Genomic DNA, 23,658 nt, shown 5'->3' on the forward strand with positions numbered 1-23,658 from the left:
ACATAAACAGTCACCCAAGGTCGGAATCAAGCCCGTATCCCTGGTGTTGTGAGGCAGCCGTATTAACCACTGTACCACCATTAATGGATCCTAGCAGAGCACAACTATTCCTCCAACTAGTTTCCAACTTCAATGGGATGAAATATTCCTTGGCATCACATAAGGCGAGAAGTTTGATCTTCCATATCAGTTTCAGGGCTACAATCAATTATTGTTCTCCAATGTCTACCAGCAGCAAACGAGCCATTTTGGGAATTTAATTAAAATAAAAGTCTTCCTGAACATTTGCTTGCAAATTGCATAATTACCTTTCCACAAATTTCTGCAAAACCAGCTTTTTAGGTTCAATAAGATTTTAAGGTTACATCCCACATAACTAGAGATATGCTATAACATTCAGAAAAAAGTTAAAAGACCAAAAGGGTAGTTTGAGGAATGGAGTGTCACATAATTGAGGACACAGACTGGATTGCTTACTCCAAAAAGTATCTAATCTAAACAGTGTTGAACAGAAGGTATGGGAGCGAAAAAGGCTTTCTTTGGCACAAGCTTCCTGCAGCTTTTAAATAAAAAAATGAAATACCATTTGCATCAACAGTGCTTTTTTCAAACACACACTTTGATATTTGATCATAGTACATTTTCAGTCATACATTGATTTAATTTACCTTTCTACTGTATGGATTGGTTATCACTAGGTTGGTGTCATCGGATCCTGATAGAATATATTCTCCTGTATCATTCCAGCAAATCGTGTTGACCTGTTGCAAATATGGGACAAAAGAAAACTCAAAAGCAATCCCTGCATATTTCCAGAAATGCAGCTAACCTTCAATATAATCACGTTATCCAGCAGTTTTTCTGAAGAGAGAAGTGTTCATAAACAATATATATGTGATGATTTTCTAAAAGCTGGCCACAAATAGACTACATTAAATGTTAGAAGTTGAAATGAAAACAAATAGGAGGTGGCAAAAAGAGAGAGAGGTGGAAAAAGGAGCAATAGACCAGCAAAAGTACTCAAAATTATATCTAAAGTTGTGCTTTCAGTGATTAATTGTTTGTGGTTGATATTACAATGGAGTTACTCCTAATATTTAAATAGCTTTCTAATTGTAATGATTGGATTTCCCATTTTGTCTTTCAGCTATTAATATTGCTATTTCCTCTCACTTTTGACTCTTTCCTTTTCTGCTTCACTTCCTAACTTCTTATTTCCATTTATGTATTTTTCTTTTCTCTAGTTTTTATTTCCCAGGTGGCATTAAGTAGGTGACTTGTCGTGGAGTAACAGTGAAATGAGTGTTCAAGGGCTATTGGCTATCTTTCCAATGTTGGTCATGAGGAATATGGAGCCTGCAGCCAAAGCGACTCTTCTCTCAATCTTGTCACCCATCATTATTCATACTTCTCCTTTCTCCATACTCACATCCATGATCTCCATTACCTCTTTACTGTCCCACTACCTTCTCAAATGCCATCAATGCTTCAAACTCATTCCTCTTTCCCTTTGAAATATTAATGTAACCCATATTCTACCATTCCATTTGTTTTATTGTCCATCACCTTACCCTTAACTCCCCATTGTACTCGAAAGGAGACTAGCAGCCTGTTCATCACCAATGAATGAACAGTCATATATTTGCTGAATGTAACAAGACATTCATCAATATTTTTGTGGATTGAGTCTAAGATCAGGATTAGGTTTAGAGAACATGAGTAACAATTCAAGAATGCTGTTAAAGGGTGATGAAGGTAAAAGGTCATGGACACCAGGTTAGAGGTTAATATATCTTCAGGAACACCATACAGAGTTGGCTAATCATAAGATTGATTGCCTGGTCAGGATACACACCAAGAAAAGTTGATACCTTGCTAATACACAACCTGAAATGTGTGTGGCTGGAAATGGCGTGAAGTCCAAAAGTGCACTAGGAAGGCCTAGGTGCCCTATTTATTCGTTGAAAAACCTAAAATTGAGATTTTGTTTTTGCTCATGGGATGTGGGCGTCGCTGGCAGGGCAGGCATTTATTGCCCATATCCAAATTTTTAAACTGGAGGCCTATGACCAGCGGTGTGCCTCGGGGATCAGTGCTGGGTCCACTGTTATTTGCCATTTATGTTAATGATTTGGATCAGAATTTAGGAGGTATGGTTAGTAAGTTTGCAGATGACACCAAGATTGGTGACATAGTGAACAGTGAAGAAGGTTATCTAGGATTGCAACGGGATCTTAATCAATTGGGCTTGTGGACTGATGAATGGCAGATGGAGTTTAAATTAGATTAATGTGAGGTGATGCATTTTGTCGATCAAACCAGGGCAAGACCTACTCAGTTAATGGTAGGGTGTTGGGGAGAGTTATAGAACAGAGAGATCTAGGGGTCCAGGTTCATAGCTCCTTGAAAGTGGAGTCACAGGTGGACAGGATGGTGAAGGCGGCATTCTGCATGCTTGGTTTCATTGGTCAAAACATTGAATACGGGAGTTGGGACGTCTTGTTGAAGTTGTACAAAACATTGGTAAGGCCACAATTGGAATACTGTGTGCAGTTTTGGTCACCCTATTACAGAAAGGATATTATTAAACTTGAAAGAGTACAGGAAAGATTTACTAGGATGCTCTTGATATTTGATGGTTTGAGTTATAAGGAGAGGTTGGATAGACTGGGACTTTCTTTCCTAGAGCAAAGGAGGCTTAGGGGTGATCTTATCATAGAATCATAGAAACCCTACAGTGCAGAAGGAGGCCATTCGGCCCATCGAGTCTGCACCGACCACAATCCCACCCAGGCCCTACCCCCACATATTTACCCGCTAATCCCTCTAACTACACATCTCAGGGACAATTTTTAACCTGGCCAATCAACCTAACCCGCACATCTTTGGACTGTGGGAGGAAACCGGAGCACCCGGAGGAAACCCACGCAGACACGAGGAGAATGTGCAAACTCCACACAGACAGTGACCCGAGCCGGGAATCGAACCCGGGACCCTGGAGCTGTGAAGCAGCAGTGCTAACCACTGTGCTACCGTGCCGCCCCATAGGAGGTCTATAAAATAATGAGGGAAATAGATAAGGTAGATAGTCAACATCTTTTCCCAAAGGCATGGGAGTCTAAAACTAGAGGGCATAGGTTTAAGGGAGAGATACAAAAGGGTCCAGAAGGACAATTTTTTCACACAGAGGGTGGTGCAGGTCTGGAACGAGCTGTGAGACATAGTAGTAGAGGTGGGTTCAATTTTGTCTTTTAACAAGCATTTACACAATTACATGGGTAAGATTGGTATAGAGGGATATGAGCCAAACATGGGCAATTGGGGCTAGCTTAATGGTAAAAACTGGGCAGCGTGGACAAGTTGGGCCAAAGGGCCTGTTTCCATGCTGTAAACCTCTATGACTCTATGGCCGGAATTTTACCGGCACGCCCGCCCCGATTCCGGGGGTGGGCAAGGCTCGCAGAACGGCATTCTCCATTGACCTCGGGTGGACGTGCCGGTAACATTCTGCCCTATGACTCTTAAACTGCGTCATTTGCTAGGCCATTTAAGAGTCAACCACATTGCAGTTGGTCTGGAGTCACGTGTAGGCCAGACGAGGCAAGGGTGGCAGATTTCCTTCAGTAAAGGACGTTAGTGAATGAGATTGTTTTTTTAAGACAATCAACAATGGTTTCATGGTCATCATTAGACTCTTAGTTCCAGATTTCTATTGAATTCAAATTTCACTATCTGCCAAGATGGGATTCAAACCTGGGTACCCAGAGCTTTGCATTACTCTGGGTCTCTGGATTACTAGTCCAGTGATAACGCCACTACACTACCACCTCATGATAGATGAGCAAAGACAAACAAAGGGATCTCGGAGTACAAATACACAAATCACAAAGTTGTGCCACAGGTTACCAAGACAAAGAATGCAAAACAGGCACTAGGTTTTACTTCTAGAAGGATGGAATTGAAAAATAGGAAAATGATTCTAAACTTGTTTCGAAATTTGGTTAGATGACACTTGGGAGCACTGCGTGCAGTTCGGGTCGCCATATTATAAAAAGGGTATAGAGAGCATGCGGAAAAGATTTACAAGGACGGTACCAGAAATGTGTGGGTATATATAATCAGAGAAAGGATAAACAGACAGGGTCTCTTTTCTCTTGAAAAAAAGCTAAGATATGACCTAACAGAGGTCTACAAAAATATGGAAGATTCTGATAGTGGAGTGAGAGATATATTTCCACTTGTGGATAAGAGCATAACTAAAGGTCATCAAAAAATAGCTCTCAAGAAGATACCAAGAAATCCAATAGGGAACTTCTTCAGCCAAAGAATATTGAGAATGTGGAACTCTACCACAGGTAGTGGTGGAAGTGAAGTGCATAGATGCATTTAAGAGGAAGCTGGACAAGTGTAAGAGGGAAAAGGGAGTGGAGGATTATGATGATAGGTTTAGATGGAGAAAGATGGGAATGAGATGGTGTACAGAATAAACGTTAGCAAGGGCTGGTTGGGCTAAAAGGCCCATTTCTGTGCTGTATATCCTGTGTAACATGTGATGATCAAAAGGAAAATAACCTCAGTGTGGAAAAACGGATGATCTAACTGTACAGCACTCAAGCCAGACTACACCTTGATTACTATGTTCTGGTCATCAAGATGCATGTTAGTTAGTTAAATGCAGTGCAGAGAAGAATTTTACAAGGATGATCCCAGGTATCAATGATCTGAGATATGGAGGACAGACTAATAGAATCATCACATCATAGAATCTCTATAGTGCAGAAGGAGGCCATATGGCCCAGCGAGCCTGCACCAACAACAATCCCACCCAGGCCTTACCCCTATTACCCCACGTATTTACCCTGCTAATCCCGCTGACACTAAGGGGCAATTTAGCATTGCCAATCAACCTAACCCGCACATCTTTGCTGTATGGGAGGAAACCGGAGCACCTGGAGCAAACCCATGCAGACACAGGGATAACATGCAAACTCCACACAGACAGTGACCTGAGACCAGAACTGAACCCTGGTCCCTGGTGCTGAGGCAGCAGTGCTAACCACAATGCCATCCGTTACACCTCTGGCCTTTCATTTGGAAAAGAGACAGCTGAGAAGTGATAAAATATAAAATAGTGAATGATATGAAAAAGATATATCTGGAATATTATTTTAAATTAAATTTTGGCAATTGAAAAAAAGGTTTCTAACTATGCAATTAAATTTTCTGACTGATATCAGGAAGTTATTTGCAAAAAGTGATCAACAATTGGAATAGACTTCCATATAGAGGACAGAGCATTATGAGCAAAATTTGACACACCACATAAGAAACTATTAAGACAGAGGTATGTTTTAAAGTGTGTCTTGAAGGATGAAAAAAAATGTATTCAAGAGGAAAGAAAAGTAAAGAGGCAGGGAAGTTTAGGTAGGGAATTCCAGAGTTTAGGGCCTAGGCAGCTGAAAGCATGGCTAACAATGACAAAGATGAGCACAAATTTCAGAGGGCAGTGGAGCTGAAGGAGATTGCAAAGAAAGGGCCAAGGCCAAGGCAGGATTTGAAAACAAGGATAAGAATTTTAAAATCAAGGCATTCCTTAACTGGGACCAATGTAGATCAGTGAAAACTGGATGGGTGAATGGGACTTGGAGTGAGCAAGGACACAACAGCAGAGTTTTGGATGATCTCAAGATTACAGAGTGAAGAATGTGGGAGGTGTGGTGGACCTCAGTTGTGCCTTTGTCCTATATGGACCACCGTTGTGTGTGCTTGTCATACCTGGACACATCCCCTTCCAGTTTGGGTCCTCCCCTCAGCACCCAGTATAAAGGTGGCTGTCTCCTCCCCCTTGTTCAGTCCAGGTCGGTTATTTGTTGGGATCTGCTCCTGATTCTGTTGTGAATAAAAGCCTACACTTATATTGGCATATCGGTAGTCTTTCGCCTTATTGATAGCACATCAGGAGGCCAGTCAGGATTGTTTTGGAATAGTCAAGTCTATAGATAACAAAGGCATGAATGAGGGTTTCAGCAACAGATGAACTGAGGCAGAGCTGAAGTGGATAGTCAGAAGTTTTTTCCCCAGGGTGGAAGAGTCAATTATTAGGGGGCATAGGTTTAAGGTGCAGGGAGCAAGGTTTAAAGATGTACGAGGCAGGGTTTTTTTGTTCACACAGAGGGTAGTGGGTGCCTCGAACTCGCTGCCGGGAGAGGAACTGGAAGCAAATACGATAGTGACTTTTAAGGGGCATCTTGACAAATACAGATAGGATGGGAATAGAGGGATTATAGTCCCCCAAAGGGTAGGGGATTTTAGTTCAGACGCGCAGCATGGTTGGTGCAGGCTTGGAGGGTCAAAAGGCCTGTTCCTGTGCTGTAATTTTCTTTGTTCAAGCGATATTATAGAAAGTGGAAATAGGTGGTCTTAGTGAAGGCGCAGATATGCATAGTCTGAAGCTCATCTCAAGGTCAAACATGACTACAAATAGTTCAGTCTCAAACAGTTGACAGGAAGACGGATGGAGTCAGTACCTAGTGAATACAGATGGTAGCTGGGATCAAAGACAATAGCTTCAGCCTTCCCAATATTTTACTGGAGGAAATTTTTGCTCAGCCAGTACTGGATGTAAGCAAGCAGTCTGATCATTTAGACACAGTGGAGGTGGTGAGAGGTGGAAGGTACCGACGAATGTTGTCAGCATACATACAGGTGAAAACTATTGCTGAGTTTTCAGATGATGTCGAGAGGCAACATGTAGATGAAAAACAGGAGGGAGCCAAGGATAGATCCTTGAGGGATGCTGGAGGCAATGGATGTGGGAACAAGTTAAGAAACCATTGTAGGTGATTCTCTGGTTGCGATTATATGGATAAGAATGGAACCAAGTTCAGATCTGGAGCAGGAAACAAAGTGCACAAGTGAATGTACATTGGGAAAACTCACATTACATCAACCAGATTACATAGCAATTATTAGCAAACATAAATACCTGATAGAATTCAATGGGAAGGAGTCCAGAGTTAAAGTCAGATGTCCTATGGTGGAATGACATCGATATAGATCGGGTGGAATCACTATGGAGCATCAACAACTGTTGCCCGTATTTGGAGACAGGGCGTGTTGTATAAAATCCAGAAGCTACTTAAGAGTAGAGTACTGAAGGTTGCATTGATCTAGCTATTACTGAGGGAAACTTTAGGAGGTGCACAGCATCAGTTGTAGGACAGAAAGTTGGTGGCAAAGCTAAAGGTCTTCTCATTCATAATTACCTGCAGAACTGTGCTCATTAGTTTGGTAGCAACCAAAATATTACATTGTCTACTTAAATGAAAATTATAGGTATTTCAATTATAATATGCACCATCTTGGAGCATAATGTATTAGTTAACTTTAACTGAGATTCAACTTTCAACCAATATAAAACAAGAAGGAATGGGAATTGAAACAAATGGGAGGACCCCAACCATCCTTTCACAGCATCCTTGGGCTTTCCTATGGGAAGCAGTATATCCCTAACCAGGGGCAAAAAGATTGTCTCGTACTCTGGGGGGAAAAATTAAAGAAGGGATAAAGTAATTTCGAGAACCAGATATATAATGAAGACAGAAAAAAAAGTACTGTTGCAAATATTTTTAGCTTATTTAGAAAGTCTTTTACTTTTCAGAAATTAATATTTTGATTTATTGAGCACCTTCATAGTTCAGTACAGGGCAGAACATATCATTCCTCTGACCAGTTCTAAAGCATTTTTAAATAATTAACTGCATACTCACACAACCATCATGCACATTCAATTTAGCTTCAAGTTTTAATCTTTGGATGAATTCTCTTCTTCCTGTATTAAGAACAATTATCAAGTAAAATGTTAACTATTGAGTACAATAGACAGAATAATATAGCACATTGTGTGAGTATTGTCATCAGTATCAACGAAAGCACAATAAAGCATTCGGATGGAACTGCTGACTAAACCAAGAGTAGGGGCGTCAACATGACAATAGCAATTAATGCATATATAATTCTAATTATTTAACCATTGCAAATAATGCGGAAAGTTGATAACAATATCGCCTTTCAGCGTGAAAAACATGTGACAATAGCTATGATTTTAGGAAAAAAAGTCCTTTGACTACAAAGCACTAAAATGGACAAAACACATTCAGCAATCAGCTTCTACAGAATAGAACTGGAATTTCAGACTAATTGACACCTATACTATATACATTTACAGAGAAAGAAAAAAGCTAGCTACTTTTCCCTGGGGCACATGAAACAGGAAAAACAGATCTTTTGCAAAATTTGCAGCATCACCGATGAAGTTAGTAGGGATTTCTGCAAGCTGAATGCTTACACCTTACCAGATCAATTTTTTTTTCAGACCATAAGACCATGGGACATAGGAGCAGAATTAGGCCACTCGGCCCATCGAGTCTGCTCTGCCATTCAATCATGGCTGATTTTTTTTTCTCCTCCCCATTCTCCTGCCTTTTCCCCATAACCCCTGATCCCCTTATCTATCTCTGTCTTAAAGACACTCAATGACTGGCCTCCACAGCCTTCTGCGGCAAAGAGTTCCACAGATTCACCACTCTCTGGCTGAAGAAATTCCTCCTCATCTCTGTTTTAAAGGATCGTCTCTTTAGCCTGAGGTTGTGCCATCTGGTTCTAGTTTTCCCTACTAGTGGAAACACCCTCTCCACGTCCACTTTATCCAGGCCTCGCAGTATCCTGTAAGTTTCAATAAGATCCCCCCCCCCCCTCATCCTTCTAAACTCCAACAAGTACAGACCCAGAGTCCTCAACAGTTCCTCAAACGCCAAGCTCTCCATACCAGGGATCATTCTCGTGAACCTCCTCTGGACCCTTCCCAAGGGCAGCACATCCTTCCTTACGTATGGGGTCCAAAGCTGCTCACAATATCCAAATGGGGTCTGACCAGAGTCTTATACAGCCTCAGAAGTACATCCCTGCTCTTGTATTCTTGCCCTCTCAAACGTGATGATGTGATGGAAGGTGAGTGAACAGAATGTAAAAATATACAAGGTTAAAAGTGTGGTGCACTAACAATTTCAAATGTGTGTGATAAATCCAGTTTGATGTCATGCTACAAGATTCAATTTGGGTTCAATCAGATCAAATTACATACTTGTCAGTCTAATCAATGAAGGCTGCCATTCAGTTCACATTTTCCCATCAATTGCAAATTGTTGGCCTCACAGATTAGCACTTTAATCAGTATCTTGCGCAATTATCAATAAGGTACATATTTCTGTGCAAGACACTCAATACAGACAAGTCATTTTCTCTTTGATTATACAAACATTTGCAAAACTAATAGTCAACATGACTCAGAATCAAAATGATAAAATACAAATATTATGTAAATAATAAATATGCACTATTTACAGCATCTGTGTTGTGCATTTATTGGGCAAAGTCAGCAGCTAATTGAATTATTTTGAATAACAAAATGAATTATAAATTTATAACATCTTGGCTTTCTGTTACTGGACGCATTCAAGCTTTCAGAATGAGTACACTCCAGAAAAGCACTAAATGGCTATTTGAATTCACTACTGAAGATTAGCATGATCCAAAGGATAATGTGCACTGGCAATTAGGTATGCCTCTGATTAATTAAGTAATGATGTATCTTTTCCAGTGAAAGAGAGAGATGAATAAGATATTTTTCCTAAGTATAATGGTGGCACAGTGGTTAGCACTGCTGCCTCACAGCACCAGGGACCTGGGTTCAATTCCAGCTTCAGGTCACTGCCTGTGCGGCGTTTGCACATTCTCCCCATGTCTGCGTGGGTTTCCTCCAGGTGCTCTGGTTTCCTCCCACAATCCAAAGATGTGTGGGTTAGGTTGATTGGCCATGCTAAATTAACCCTAGTGTCAGGAAGTTAGCAGGGTAAATATGTGGGGTTATGGGAATAGGACCTGGGTGGGATTGTGCTTGGTGCAGAATCGATGAGCCGAATGGCCTCCTTCTGCACTGTAGGGATTCTATGATAAGATACCATAGGTGCTCATTCTGAAATGAAGAGTGCTATTTTTCACTCCAGTTACGTGGAAAATGCCATCAGCAATTGCTCAACAATAAAATGTTATACCCGATATGCCACTTGTGTGTCAAAGCTAATAATATTTTAAACAAAACAAGGAAATGCAATTAATTACATCTGGTATAATCTGCCTTGGTCAGATGTCAACAGGAAGTGCCCAACAGTAAACAGAGAAAAGAACTGACACAATAACCCAAGGGAGGTGTCATTAACGAAGAAAGGAATATATGAACAATACAGTGACATCTTACAACCATATCCTCTGTATTCCTATTTTTGTTATGCACATTTCACTAACTGCTAAGAATTACAAATCACAAAAAAATTGGACCATCATTTAGTCATCTGCTTATGTGGCCAAGTTTTACTAATTATTTTCAAAGCCATTAAATGATCCATAAAATTTCTAAGGAAGGAAAAAGAATTCAACTCCTTTCCCAAATCATCTCAATTCATAGTATAACCTTAGATCAAGGAGTGAAGCAGAGTCGGAAGTATAATATGTTGTAAAGGTGAAAGAAAGCACTTTTGATGATGAAACTCAAGTCTGTTTCAGCAGCTACAGTTGGGGAATGAAGTCAGAAGATCAGTGGCATGAGCATCATGAACAGTAACAAGTATTTTAGGTGCTCCTGAAATTTTGATTCAAGTCTGAAAATGTCAGATGGGCAATCTAAAAACACAGAGGAAGTTCCAGCAATATGGTAGATAGCTATAGTTGTATTTCATTAGCATTCATATGGAACCTGAACCTGTGAACATGCCCCTACAGTCAAATAGTAGGCAAGACCACCTCCAGAATATGACAGGATCAATGGCATTTCTTTCTATTATATCCAGATACAGGGATTACCACCAACTTGCGCAGCAAAGCCAGCTGGTGCTTCTATTTGCAACTCAATTCCAAAGTGACTGCTTCTTCCAACTCATTGACCTAAGTCCTAATGCTGGTATCTTTCACAGCTTAGAGGAAGAGGAAGTTAAAAAGAGGGCATAGAATAAGTGAAAAGAGGATAGGGGTGAGGAGTATTAGTGAAGGCAAAGAGAGACACTCAGAAAATGAAAGCACACAAATAATGAAATGAAATCAGAGAAGGAAAGAAATGAGAAAGCAGGAAGAAACAGGCAATTGAAGGAAAAGAGAGCAATTTAGGTACATTTAGAATGCAATATTGTTTTGCTAAATGTGTATAGCATTCTTAATCAGAAGCAGCCCACTCACTAGATGCATCATAATGATCCAGCCAAATATTTTAACCTACAGCAGCACTAATTCCTTGGGGTTTAGTTCTTTAATGACATAGATGAACTTGCAGTATTAAACTGTAGAACACAAACTTAAATAATTATTACAAGGCTGCCCTTGCTAAAGGCATTTATATATGCAAGCAGTTCTGACTTAGAATGCAAAATAGAATGTCTTGACTGTGAGTTGAGGAAAATTTTTAAAAGGGGACATCAAAATGAAGTGCAACGAGCAAAGTCCTATACAATAATTTTACCATGTGGGCTTCACAAATGATAAATGGAAATTGATGAATAGTGAATAAAGTTGGTATAATGGCAATACATTTAACTATGTAGAGTTCATTACTTTTTAATATTTTTTGCAATATCATTTCTGTATCTGCTCACCCAATTTATTTTCTCAAAACACTTGTGTCCTATATTTAACCATTATGAAATATACTGACACCGCATTACTCCATTTCTAAATTTAGATGATCCCTGTCATCATCATTTTGGATTGCATTACAAATTCTTGGGTTTTCAGTTGCAGTAATAATATTATAATACGCTAGCTTCTAAATGGTGTAGTACCTCTGTATCTTGCATGAATTTTAAGAGCCCTGTTCCAAAATTTGGTTTCAGAAGTAAACAAATATGTGGAGAAAAAAAACAAAGTGCTGGAAGTTTCTTCCCTACATCTGCTAGTTGGCAAATTTAGGACCAGGGGTTGTAGCCGAAAAATGAGAGCCAATCTTTTCAGAAGTAAAGGTAGAAAACATTTCTACTCTACACAGGTACAAAGGTTGGTGGAAGTTTGAAACTTTCTTCTGCAAACATGAACATAAAACGAGAAATAGGATTAGGATAATACCAAACGGACCCTTGAGCTTGCTCCTCCATTCAACATGATCACGGCTTACCTTCTGCCTCAACTTCACATTCCTGCCTGCTCCCAGTGTTCCTCGATTCCCAGAGAAATTGAAAATCTGTCTATCACAGCCTTAAATATACTCAACTTAGAGCACCCACAAACCTCTGGAGTGCACACATGTTCAAGATTTCTCAATCAGGGGAAACAACTTCTCAGTATCAACCTTATCAAGCCCCTTCAGAATCTTGTATGTTTCAATATGATCACTGCTCATTCTTCTAAACTCCAGAGTGTATAAGCCCATTCTGCTGCCTCTCAGCGCCAGGGACCCAGGTTCAATTCCAGCCTTGGGTGACATTCTGTGCAGAGTTTGCATGTTCTCCCTATGTCTGTGTGAGTCGCCTCCGGGTACTCTGGTTTCCTCCCAGAGTCCAAAGCTGTGCAGGTTAGATGGATTAGCCATGGTAAATGTATGGAATTACAAGGATAGGACAGGGGAACAGGACCTGGTTAAGATACTCTGTCAGAGACAGTGGAGACTCAGTGGGCTGAATGGACACCTTCTACACAGTAGAGATTCTATGATTTACTCAACTTCTCACATAGGACAACCCTCTCATCCCAGAGATCAAGATAGTGAACCACCTCCAGTGCTAAGTAATACATCTTTCCTTAGATATGGAGACCAAAACTACACAAATGTTCCAGATGTGGTTTCACCAAAGTTCCAAACAACTAACAAAAAATCCTTCCTCTTGTACTCTAATCTCTTTGTAATGAAGGCCAATATCCCATGTGCCTTCCTCTTTGTTCGTTGTACCCGCATACTAACATTGTGTTCCTTGTATGAATACATCCATGTTTCTCTGAACGTCAACATTTACAAGTTTCATACCTTTTAGAATACACTTTTTCTATTCTTACTGCCAAAGTAAATAACCACACTTGTTCCTAATCAGTTAACTTGTACATATCTCTTTGCAGTCGTTGCTAGATCAATTGCTAATTTATACGTCAGGTTGATAATGCCTTTAACAGAAATCTTAAGGGAAAAGGTGGGTGTGTGGAGTTATGTCACAGATCAGCCATGATCTCGCTGGATGGCGGAACAGATTCTAGGGAGTCAATGGGCTTCCTCCTGTTCCTATGTCTCTAGGTCATACCAGTGGCTCTTAATTGCCAATAATCAAATAAAGTGTAGGCTAATCAAAAAGGTTGAATCATAGAATGGTTACAGCATAGACAGAGGTCATTCTGCCCATCTATGCCAGCTCTCTTCAAGAGCAACATAGTTAGTCTCAAAAGCCTGGCCATTTCTCTTCAGCTCTGCAATTTTTAAGAGAACCTTCAGGTGCTCATCCAATTTCCTTTTGAGAGTGTCAGCTGAGTCCGCCTCCACCACTCAAACTATGCAATGTAGATCCTAACCAAAGGCAACAATCACCAGTGCTGCAACATTAAAAAAATTAGGATATACAACCCTCCAAATCTCAATACCTTGTAAAATTGAAGGAGGTTACAGGGATAACTGAACACAAGGATGAGAATTTTAAAATCAAATGTGGATTGGAAGCCAATTTGGGTCAGTGAACACAAGGGCGACGGGTGAAAGAGATTGACATGATCTGGGATATTCGTAGTAGAACTTTGGATGAACTCAAGTTTATGTAGGGTGGAAGGTGGGAGGGCAGCCAGGAGAATATCGCAATAGTCAAGTAAAGGCATGGATGAGTTGGGACAGACAAAGCAGCAGATGATGTAACGGAGGAAGGTAGTATTTCTGATAGGAAGGATATGGTTTGGAAACTCAGCTCTAATTACTCTGTCCAATTCTGGTCAATGAGGCACAGGAGATAGCTCCAAGTCTGGAAGGCAGTGTAGAGAAGCGGATCTTTTGTGAATATCTTTAGACGATACATAAACATTTGTGTTGTCATGAAGATATGTTTTGTGCCAAAATTATAATTTTAATTCACTAGCTGGAAACAGGAATTGAACTTTAAAAAAAACTTGTTTAAAACAGACTGAAGTAACTTGAACACAGCCAAGGCAATTATCTAATTTGATTACTGCACGTTCCACATTCCAACCCCATTGAGATGGAGATGGCATCTGCCAAAGAGAGAAATCATAGCGGAATGTGAATGAACAATCTTTCCTATCATTCAGATACTCAACTGAATGGAGACAAACCATCAAACCTGATCATTTGAACAATGGGACCCAGGCTTTTTGGGGGGGGGGGGGGGGGGGGGGGGGGCGTATCCTTTTCAAAAAAAAAACTTGATGAGGAGAGAACAAAGAAAAATGCCATTCGACTCTCTCTCACCTGGTCATAAAAAATGTTGTTGTAGGGAGTGCAAAGTAAAGCTGAAAGTGAAAATTGGATAGTGAGTAGTGGATACAGGGGAAAGAAATATGTTGCTGAGAAATAATTAACAGACAATAAAAACATAGGGTGGATAGTGAACATCAAGTGTAGTGAATATTGGGAAGTTTGAGGAAGTAGAGACAGTAAGATTAGCAAAAGTATTATAAATGAGTAGTAGAGATGAAAGGATGAATAGGTTTGGAGAAGCAGAGAAAGAGAGCAGGAGGTGGAGCTATAGAGAAGAGAGAATGGAGTGCAAGTGAGGAGCTCAATTTTCTTAACTAGACCCAAAAGTTAGATTCCTGTTATTTAGGCACATTAATCGATTAATCTAACTGTCTCACTCACTATGAGATCCCATTAACTTAATTTCATCATAAAATTATGCAGCACAGAAGGAAGCCATTTGGCCCATCAGCCTTGTGTCAGTTATTTGATTAAAATAATTTATAATTCGTGCTTGGCATAAAGATGTATGTAATTTCTAGTTAAACTGCTATCCTAGAAATGCAATTTGGTGCACTTTGATCATATTTCTTTAGATAGACCCCACTTAATTCTTTCAGTGAGGTCTGTCAAATCGCACAAATTGGAGCTCTTTAGCTGGTTCATTAATTTGCACCTGTCCCACTACTCCAGAGGTTTGGATTGAAATATTTAATTTCTAGTTGACTCATTGCTCTGAAGTCAGAATCATATCTTGAGGTAGTATTTATTTAATAAATTCATAATTGCTCTTATCTGCCACAGCTTAAATTAGTTCAGAGTAAATTTGTTCAATTAAAGTTCTGCTTTGCCCCAAATGTTCCATTAGTCTAACCAAATTCAAAACATGTGTACCAAACACGCTACACATAATGGTAGGAGAGCTGGATGCAGAAATGGTTGGCAACAGAGTTTGAGACACAAAATGGCACCACTTTAAAGGCGAATACAATGGCAAGCATAGATTCAAAAGCAAGACATTATAACATTACCAGTTAAAATGTGATTAGCAGATATAGCTCAGTACCAAAGGTTTGGCATATGTGCAGCAAGGAGGATGTGCATAGAGTCATAACATATATTACATAAATTATACATCAATAAAATCAGCCTATTTCACAATTTAATAGCATTAATGAAAAGGTGAAGGAAATTCCAAGGGGATGGATATCATTTAGACTCTTGGTCAACTCTCTTCCTCACATTCAAGCCCATCATAATTTCCATAGGAAGGTTCAACATCCCATGATCCAAAATTGGTACCCTTGCGCACAGTGTAAAGTAGATGTGCAAATCAGAAGATTAAGAATTACCTTTTTAAAAGTACAGAATCACAGGAGGCCATTTGGCCCATCATATTTGCACTGGCTCTCCAATTGAGCAACTCACCTAGTTCTACTTCCCTGCCTCCTCTCCATTACCCTGCATGTTCTTCCCTTTCAGATAATCTAATTTCCTTCAGAATACTTCAATTTAATTACTTTACTGCAATAACTTGAACGAGAGCTTGTATAGGCTGCTCACCTGCCAATGTGAACAGAAAAGCATCATTCCACCAGGTTCAGGCTAAAACTAATGATTCATAATTACACAGATGGAAAAGGAATACAGCCAACAGTCAGCTGTGCAATATTTGACCTGCATTAAATTGTCTCAAAAGAAAATCTGGAATTTTAGCATCTTGGCAAATTGAGGCATTACTGAATTTAATGTTCTGTGTCCTACAGAGTCCCAGATGACATGAAAATGCACCACTGAATTTATTGCCAATGCACAAAATGGACATCAAATAACATGGTTGTCCTCCGACAAATAGGATGGCACCAATATGGGCTGTAAACTCACATGTGCTAACATTTTAAAATATGAGAATGGAAGTGCTGGCCACCAACAGCATATTCAAGAAACAAATGGAAATCTCCCCAGAAATGCATGACTACCCATGGATGGCGCATTTCTTCTACATTTGAGTTCCACTTCAAACTGACAAATATTAGACTGTCTAACTTTCATGAATACAGAGAATTTCAGGTGTAACAAAGATGGGATCTGGTGCTAGCATAGTGAATGGTTTTTAATTCAAAGTATCCCCCCAACCCCCCCATTTTAGAGAATAAAATATTCTATATAAAATGTTAACATTTTAGTAAAAATGTCCAAATTCCTTACCAAAGTGAAACCCTTGGTTTGCCTCCTTGCTATGCTGTTCTAGAATACATAATTTACTCACGCAAAATAAATAGGTTGATGCTAGTCAACTAATAAACAGAGATACATCACGCCAATAAGTTGCCATTTCAGAGAACAATCATTTTAAGATTAAATATTCACCCCTTTATCACCCATTAAATTGGAATATCCTTAAACAATTCAAACAACGTTCTATAGCATCACCATTTTGTCATAGTATACATTTGGAAGTATTTGTTATGATGGATTAATGCTCTTGTTGTTGACTTCTCAGTTAGAGTAAGTATCTAAAACCTCGGAAAATAGCACTCCTGGATGACATGCCAGCTTTCCAATGACTCTGTGACACACTGGAGTTTTTAAAGGGAGAGAAGGCAGAGAGGTGGGAGCTGACAACCCACATGTCTCCAATTAACTTGCTTTTAAGCCCACTGAAGAACTTGTTAATAGGTTGGAGAGTGAAGTCAATAACTAGAATCTCAAATGGTTTGGGACATGTTAGCACATGACTGTTGGGAATTTGGCAGGGAGCCATTACCAATTGCGGCTGCTGATGAAAAATTTTTTAATGAGGTTTTCCTGTAGTGGCACAAAGGTGCCATTGCTTGAGCAGAGTAGTCAGAGTACTTTAGCAGTGAGCCTTTGAGCACTTATGAGGGGCTGCTGGCCCTCTGCTCTCCTGCCTGCTCCTTTCCTCCAGCCAACAGTAAGCCTTGTGATGGCTGCCATTTGCCTTACAAAATCACCCTCCAGAACTACATCTCATCTCCTACCCATGTCTAGTACCCCTAACTGGCACAACAAAAACCACTTCCAGGCCAATTAAGGTATTTTGTATTGAAATTTGCATTGCATGACATTCGCAGCACAAGGGTAAAGACCTGGAAATGGGTGGGTTCTTGAACTCAGACTGAAAGTTCAGACACTTCGGGACTATTTTACCATTTTGATTATAAGTGCTGGGCGGACTTGAAACTGGGAGTATTTCAAATCCGACTTTTAGACCCGTTCTCAGGCGCCCCCATACGCACTCTGCCTGAAAAAATATCAGCAATTCCAAATCGCGCTGCAGAGGCCCGTGGGCGGGGCTTAATGTGCCCAAAACCCTGCAGCTCCGATCAGCGCCTCCAACTGCACATGCGCAGAAAAAGTGAGAGAATGCGGTTCCCCTGCCACATCGCTCCCGGGCCGGATAATGCCTCCCCTTGGCCCCCTCAGACACTGCCCCACCCCCACAACATTACAGACCCCCTTATCCCCCCATCCCCTCTGCCACCCAGACTGATCGCAAGCCACTCCTCCCTTCCCTCTCACTGATCTCAGGCAGAGTGGCAGCAGACCCCCCCCTTCCACCCCAGCGATCTCTGGCAAAGTGGCAGCGGACCTCCTTTCATCCCCACTGATCACAGGCAGATTGGCAGTGGACCCCCCTTCTCCCTCACTGATCTTAGGCAGAGTGGCAGCTGAAGCCCCTTCCCCCTCACTGATCACAGGCAGAGTGGCAGCGGACCCTCCTTCCCCCTCACTGATCTCAGGCAGAGTGGCAGTGGACCCTCCTTCCCCCTCACTGATCTCAGGCAGAGTGGCAGTGGACCCCTCTTCCCCCTCACCGATCTCAGGCAGAGTGGCAGTGGACCCCCTCTTCCCCCTCACTTATCTCAGGCAGAGTGGCAGCAGACCCCCCTTCCCCCTCACTGATCTCAGGCAGAGTGGCAGCAAACCCCACCTTCCCCCATCCCAACCAATCTCAAGCAGAAAGCCGTCTGGAGCGCCTGAATCGGACTTATATGGAGCATGTCTGTTTCGCGCCGATTCTGGATGGGCAAATGCGGTGGTAAAGGGGGAAGTGCCAGTGAGGTTGGGCCTGCAGCCCATTAAGTCAATTTAAATGTATGCAAATGCATTTAAATGGCCATTGTGTTTCAGGCGCGGTCCCATTTTCGGGCCTTGGTAAAGGGGGAACTGGCATGGAGGCGGGCGCGGATCACGCTACCCGCCTCACGCCTGACTTTACCAAGTTTTCGCGCCCGAAAATGGGTGCAACTTGATGGTAAAAATCGGGCCCTTCATGTAATCATACGTTAGATGCGTATCCCTCACACTATACACGTATAGCAACTGAACTATACAAGACATACTTTCATCATATTAAATCACATTTAGTTGATAACTTGTAGCTATTCTGTGTAATTGAAAATAAATGATTCCAAATACTCACTTAAAAGTATGACAATTTTTCCTGACTTAACAGCACATTTTCCTAAAATTAAGTCTCTTCACATGAAGAATCAACAACTTAGATCTGTGTAGCTTGTTTAACATAAATAGTTTCTGGACCTTCACAGAGAAGACATACAGATGGTGCAGCTGAGAATTTAGAAGGTTTGTTTGAAAGTACAGTTAAGGAGGAAGATTTTAAGGTTTTCTGAGAATTGGATAGGAAATAGCAAAACAAAGGTGTTTAGGAAATGAGCCCCAAAGAGTAGGACCAAAATAGCTGAAAGCTCTCACCGAGATGAAATGTTGCAAAAGAAGGAAGCACAGGATCCCAAATTGCAGATTGGGACTGGAACGTATGACAGAAGGAAATTGCAGACTGAGTGGGGAGTTTATCCAAAACTCCAGGGCCCACATTCTGTCATCCTAGGTTTTAAGCACAGGATCCCACTGTAGAGATTTGCATTTGGTGTTTTGGGATCCAGTGGAAATCAACAATGACATAACTGATGGGTAAGCGAGAGTTAATGTGTGATAAGATGCAAATACGAATCCTGGAACAAGTTGGAATAGAATAAGGAGGAGCTTTAGAAGCCACAAAAGCGTTCCAGAAACCTCGGGGAATCATAAGCATGAACAAGAGTTTCATCAGCTTTCAAAGAGTAAAAGCTAGGTGTAAAGACATATTAGAGACAGGCTCAAGAGGATAAATTGTTTATCTTGGTCGAGGAATCTAGAACATGGGACAGAGAAGGGACAAATCATTTATGACTAAGATAGGAGAAATCGCTTCATACAAAAAGTTGCAAATCTTTGGAATTCTCTATCCCAGAGAATTGTAGTTGTTCTTTCATTTAATATATTTAAGGCTGAGATAAACAGATTTTGCTCTCTCAGGAAATCAGGAGATATTGGGAGAAGGCAGTAAAGTGGATCTGAACCAAAGGTCTGCCACGCTCTTATTGAATGGCAAAGCAGTTCGACCTGCCATATGGTCTATTCCTGCTCCTATTTCTTATGTTCCTATGTTTTCTTGGTGAAAGACAAGAGCAGCATCTGGTTCAGCCTTAGTGAACTTCTGCTGGGAACAAAAGAAGATAGCTTTTGAGTTTCCATTTAACATCAAGACAACCTGATAACACCAGGATGATTGTAAAATTAAGCACTGCAACAAATATTTGTTTATCGAGTTAGGGACCAGTAATTTTTGTAAAGTAGACAAAAACAGAAATCTCAGTTACTAGGAGAATAAAGGCAAATGTTTTCATTGTTTCAAATGAACAGAAGAAATTTTTACTATTAAGAGTCTTTGGTGAGACCTCACGTGGAGTATTGTGTGCAGTTTTGGTCCCCTTATCCCAAGTGGGTACTTGCCATATGGAATGGAATGGAATCCAATGCAATGGAAGTCCACCAGATTAATTCCTGGGATGGCAGGGTTGTCTTATGAAGAGAGTCTGAGGAGTCTGGGTCTGTATTGCCTAGAGTTTGGAAGAATGAAGGGTGACCTGGATTGTTTCATTGAACAGTATGTTACAGAACCTACGAGAGAGCGAGCTATCTTGGATCTGGTTCTGTGCAATGAGACAGGTAGGATTAAGGATCTTCTTGTGAAGGATCCTCTTGGGATGAGTGATCATAATATGGTGGAATTTCTGATACAGAAGGAGGGTGAGAAAGTAGGGTCCCAAACCAGTGTCCTCTGCTTGAACAGAGGGGAGTACGATAGGATGAGGGTGGAATTGGCTAATGTAGACTGGGCGAGCAGACTGGTAGGTAGGACAGCTGAGGAACAGTGGAGGATTTTTAAGGAGATTTTTTTAAGTACTCAGCAAAAATATATTCCGGTGATAAAGAAGGACTGTAAGAAAAAGGATAACCGGACGTGGATAACGAAGGAAATAAAGGAGAGTATTAAAGTAAGATCAGATGCGTACAGAGTGGCCAAAAATAGTGGAGAATTAGTGGATTGGGAAAGCTTTAAAGAAAAACAAAGAACGACTAAGAAAGCGATTAAGAAAGGAAAGATAGATTATGAAACTAAACTAGCTCAAAATATAAAAAATGATAGTAAAAGTTTTTACAAGTATATAAAAAGGAATAGAGTGGCTAGAGTGAATGTTGGACCCTTGGAAGATGAGAGGGGGGATTTAATAGTGGAAAACGAGGAAATGGCTGAGACTTTAAATAAGTTCTTTGTGTCGGTCTTCACGGTGGAAGACACAAATAGTTTGCCGAATATTAGAGATCGAGAGTTGGTGGGAGGGGAGGTCCTTAATACAATGACTGTTACTAAGGAGGTGGTGCTTGGTAGACTAATAGGACTGAAGGTAGACAAGTCCCCGGGCCCGGATGGAATGCATCCCAGGGTACTGAAAGAAATGGCTGAGGTAATAGCAGATGCGTTAGTAGTAATTTATCAAAATTCGCTGGACTCTGGGGTAGTGCCGGCTGACTGGAAAATAGCTACTGTTACGCGCTGTTTAAAAAAGGAAGTAGACAAAAGGCGGGTAACTACAGGCCGGTTAGCTTAACGTCCGTAGTTGGGAAGATGCTAGAGTCCATTATTAAAGAGGAAATAACAGAGCACCTGAATAAGAATGGTTCGATCAAGCAGACGCAGCATGGATTCATGAAGGGAAAGTCGTGTTTGACGAATCTACTGGACTTTTATGAAGATGTCACTAGTGCGGTTGACAGAGGGGAACCGGTGGATGTGGTGTTTTTAGATTTCCAGAAGGCGTTCGATAAGGTGCCTCACAAAAGGTTGCTGCAGAAGATTGGGGTACACGGAGTTAGGGGTAAGGTGTTGGCGTGGATTGGGGATTGGCTATCTAACAGGAAGCAGAGAGTTGGGATAAATGGGTGCTTTTCTGGTTGGCAGTTGGTGACCAGTGGCGTGCCGCAGGGATCGGTGCTGGGGCCTCAATTGTTTACCATTTACATAGATGATCTGGAGGAGGGGACTGAATCTAGGGTATTCAAGTTTGCTGATGACACGAAGGTGAGTGGGAAAGCGAATTGTGTGGAGGACGCGGAAAGTCTGCAGAGAGATTTGGATAGGCTGAGCGAGTGGGCGAGGATCTGGCAGATGGAATATAACGTTAGCAAATGTGAGGTTATCCACTTTGGAAGAAATAATAGTAAATTGGAATATTATTTAAATGGAGAAAAATTACATCGTGCGACTGTGCAGAGGGACCTGGGGGTCCTTGTGCACGAATCGCAAAAACTCAGTCTGCAGGTGCAGCAGGTGATCAAGAAGGCGAATGGAATGTTGGCCTTTATCGCGAGGGGGATAGAATATAAAAGCAGGGAGGTCTTACTGCAACTGTACAAGGCACTGGTGAGGCCGCAACTGCAGTACAGTGTGCAGTTTTGGTCCCCTTATTTGCGAAAGGATATATTGGCCTTGGAGGGAGTGCAGAGAAGGTTCACCAGGTTGATACCGGAGATGAGGGGTGTAGCTTATGAGGAGAGATTAAACAGATTGGGTCTGTACTCGTTGGAGTTTAGAAGGATGAGGGGTGATCTTATAGAGACATATAAGATAATGAAGGGGCTGGATAGGGTAGAGGTGGAGAGATTCTTTCCACTTAGAAGGGAAACCAGAACTAGAGGGCACAGCCTCAAAATAAGGGGGGGCCGGTTCAGAACAGAGTTGAGGGGGAACTTCTTCTCTCAGAGGGTGGTGAATCTCTGGAATTCTCTGCCCATTGAAGTGGTGGAGGCTTCCTCGTTGAATATGTTTAAATCACGGATAGATAGTTTTCTGATCGATAAGGGAATTAGGGGATATGGGGAGCAGGCGGGTAAGTGGAACTAATTCGCTTCAGATCAGCCATGATCTTGTTGAATGGCGGGGCAGGCTCGAAGGGCCAGATGGCCTACTCCTGCTCCTATTTCTTATGTTCTTATGTTAAACTTATGAAATTCTTACAGAGTGTGACAGAGTGGATATAGATTAGATGTTTCTTTCCCCTGGCTGGTGCCTCTCGATTCAGGGCTGGAGTGCGGCCAGATGGGCGCCGCCTCTCTCCTGTTAACACACAGCATGTTTGTTGGGAACGTGGTGCTAAAATATTGGTAAATCTAAAACCAGGAGATATAATCTCAGGATAAGGGGTAGGCCATTTATGACAAAGTTGAGGAGGGATTTCTTCACTCACTCAGAATAGCGAATCTTTTGAGTTCTCTACTCCAAAGGGCTGTGGAAGCTCAATAATTTAGCTCATTCAAGCCAAAAATCGATAATTCTCTGGAAACTAATGGCATCAAGGAATATGAAGATAGTGCGGGAAAGTGGCATTGAAGTAGATGATCGGCCAAATTCAAACTGAAAGGTGGAGCAGGTTGGATGGGCTGAATGGCCTACTCCTGTTCCTTTGCTCCTAACAAAGTAAACAGTCAATACAATCTACTTTATTCTCTAACATACAGTATTAACATGAGGTAAACAAGAATTCACAGGCAAAATGTGGTCAAACACATCACACACTGCACATTAAATGGCATTTGCAACCAAGACACATCCATGCATTTCTCAGATTCACTGAGCTGGCAATTACTTCTGGGCTTCCCTGACCACCAGTATTCCCAGCTGCACCAAGCAACTACAGCTCCTGGCCTTCTCTGAGCCCCTGCTACAGGGTGCTGACAACAGCACTCTGTACCGAGCTAGCAACTTTCTGTTGACTCCTCAGCTCTGGATTAAAAGCTGCCACACTGTC

The 23,658-nt window shown here is 41.3% G+C and overlaps 1 protein-coding gene across 7 annotated transcripts in view; it reads right to left on the reverse strand.

Moving 5' to 3' along the window:
• Window positions 1-23,658, reverse strand: part of dcaf6 (ddb1 and cul4 associated factor 6) — a 137,477-nt gene that overhangs the window by 107,064 nt on the left and 6,755 nt on the right. For all 7 annotated transcript variants that reach the window (XR_013499908.1, XR_013499907.1, XR_013499906.1 and 4 more), the window contains exons 2-3: window positions 7,770-7,831; window positions 669-761 (exon numbers count right to left, since the gene is read on the reverse strand). Coding sequence is in view for 3 of the 7 variants with exons in the window: in XM_078232634.1 (XP_078088760.1) it covers window positions 669-761; window positions 7,770-7,831 (155 nt within the window). In the remaining 4 variants the exon portion in view is untranslated. The remainder of the gene's footprint in view (window positions 1-668; window positions 762-7,769; window positions 7,832-23,658) is intronic.

Source organism: Mustelus asterias, chromosome 17 (assembly GCF_964213995.1).
Source record: "Mustelus asterias chromosome 17, sMusAst1.hap1.1, whole genome shotgun sequence".
Lineage (NCBI taxonomy): Eukaryota > Metazoa > Chordata > Chondrichthyes > Carcharhiniformes > Triakidae > Mustelus > Mustelus asterias.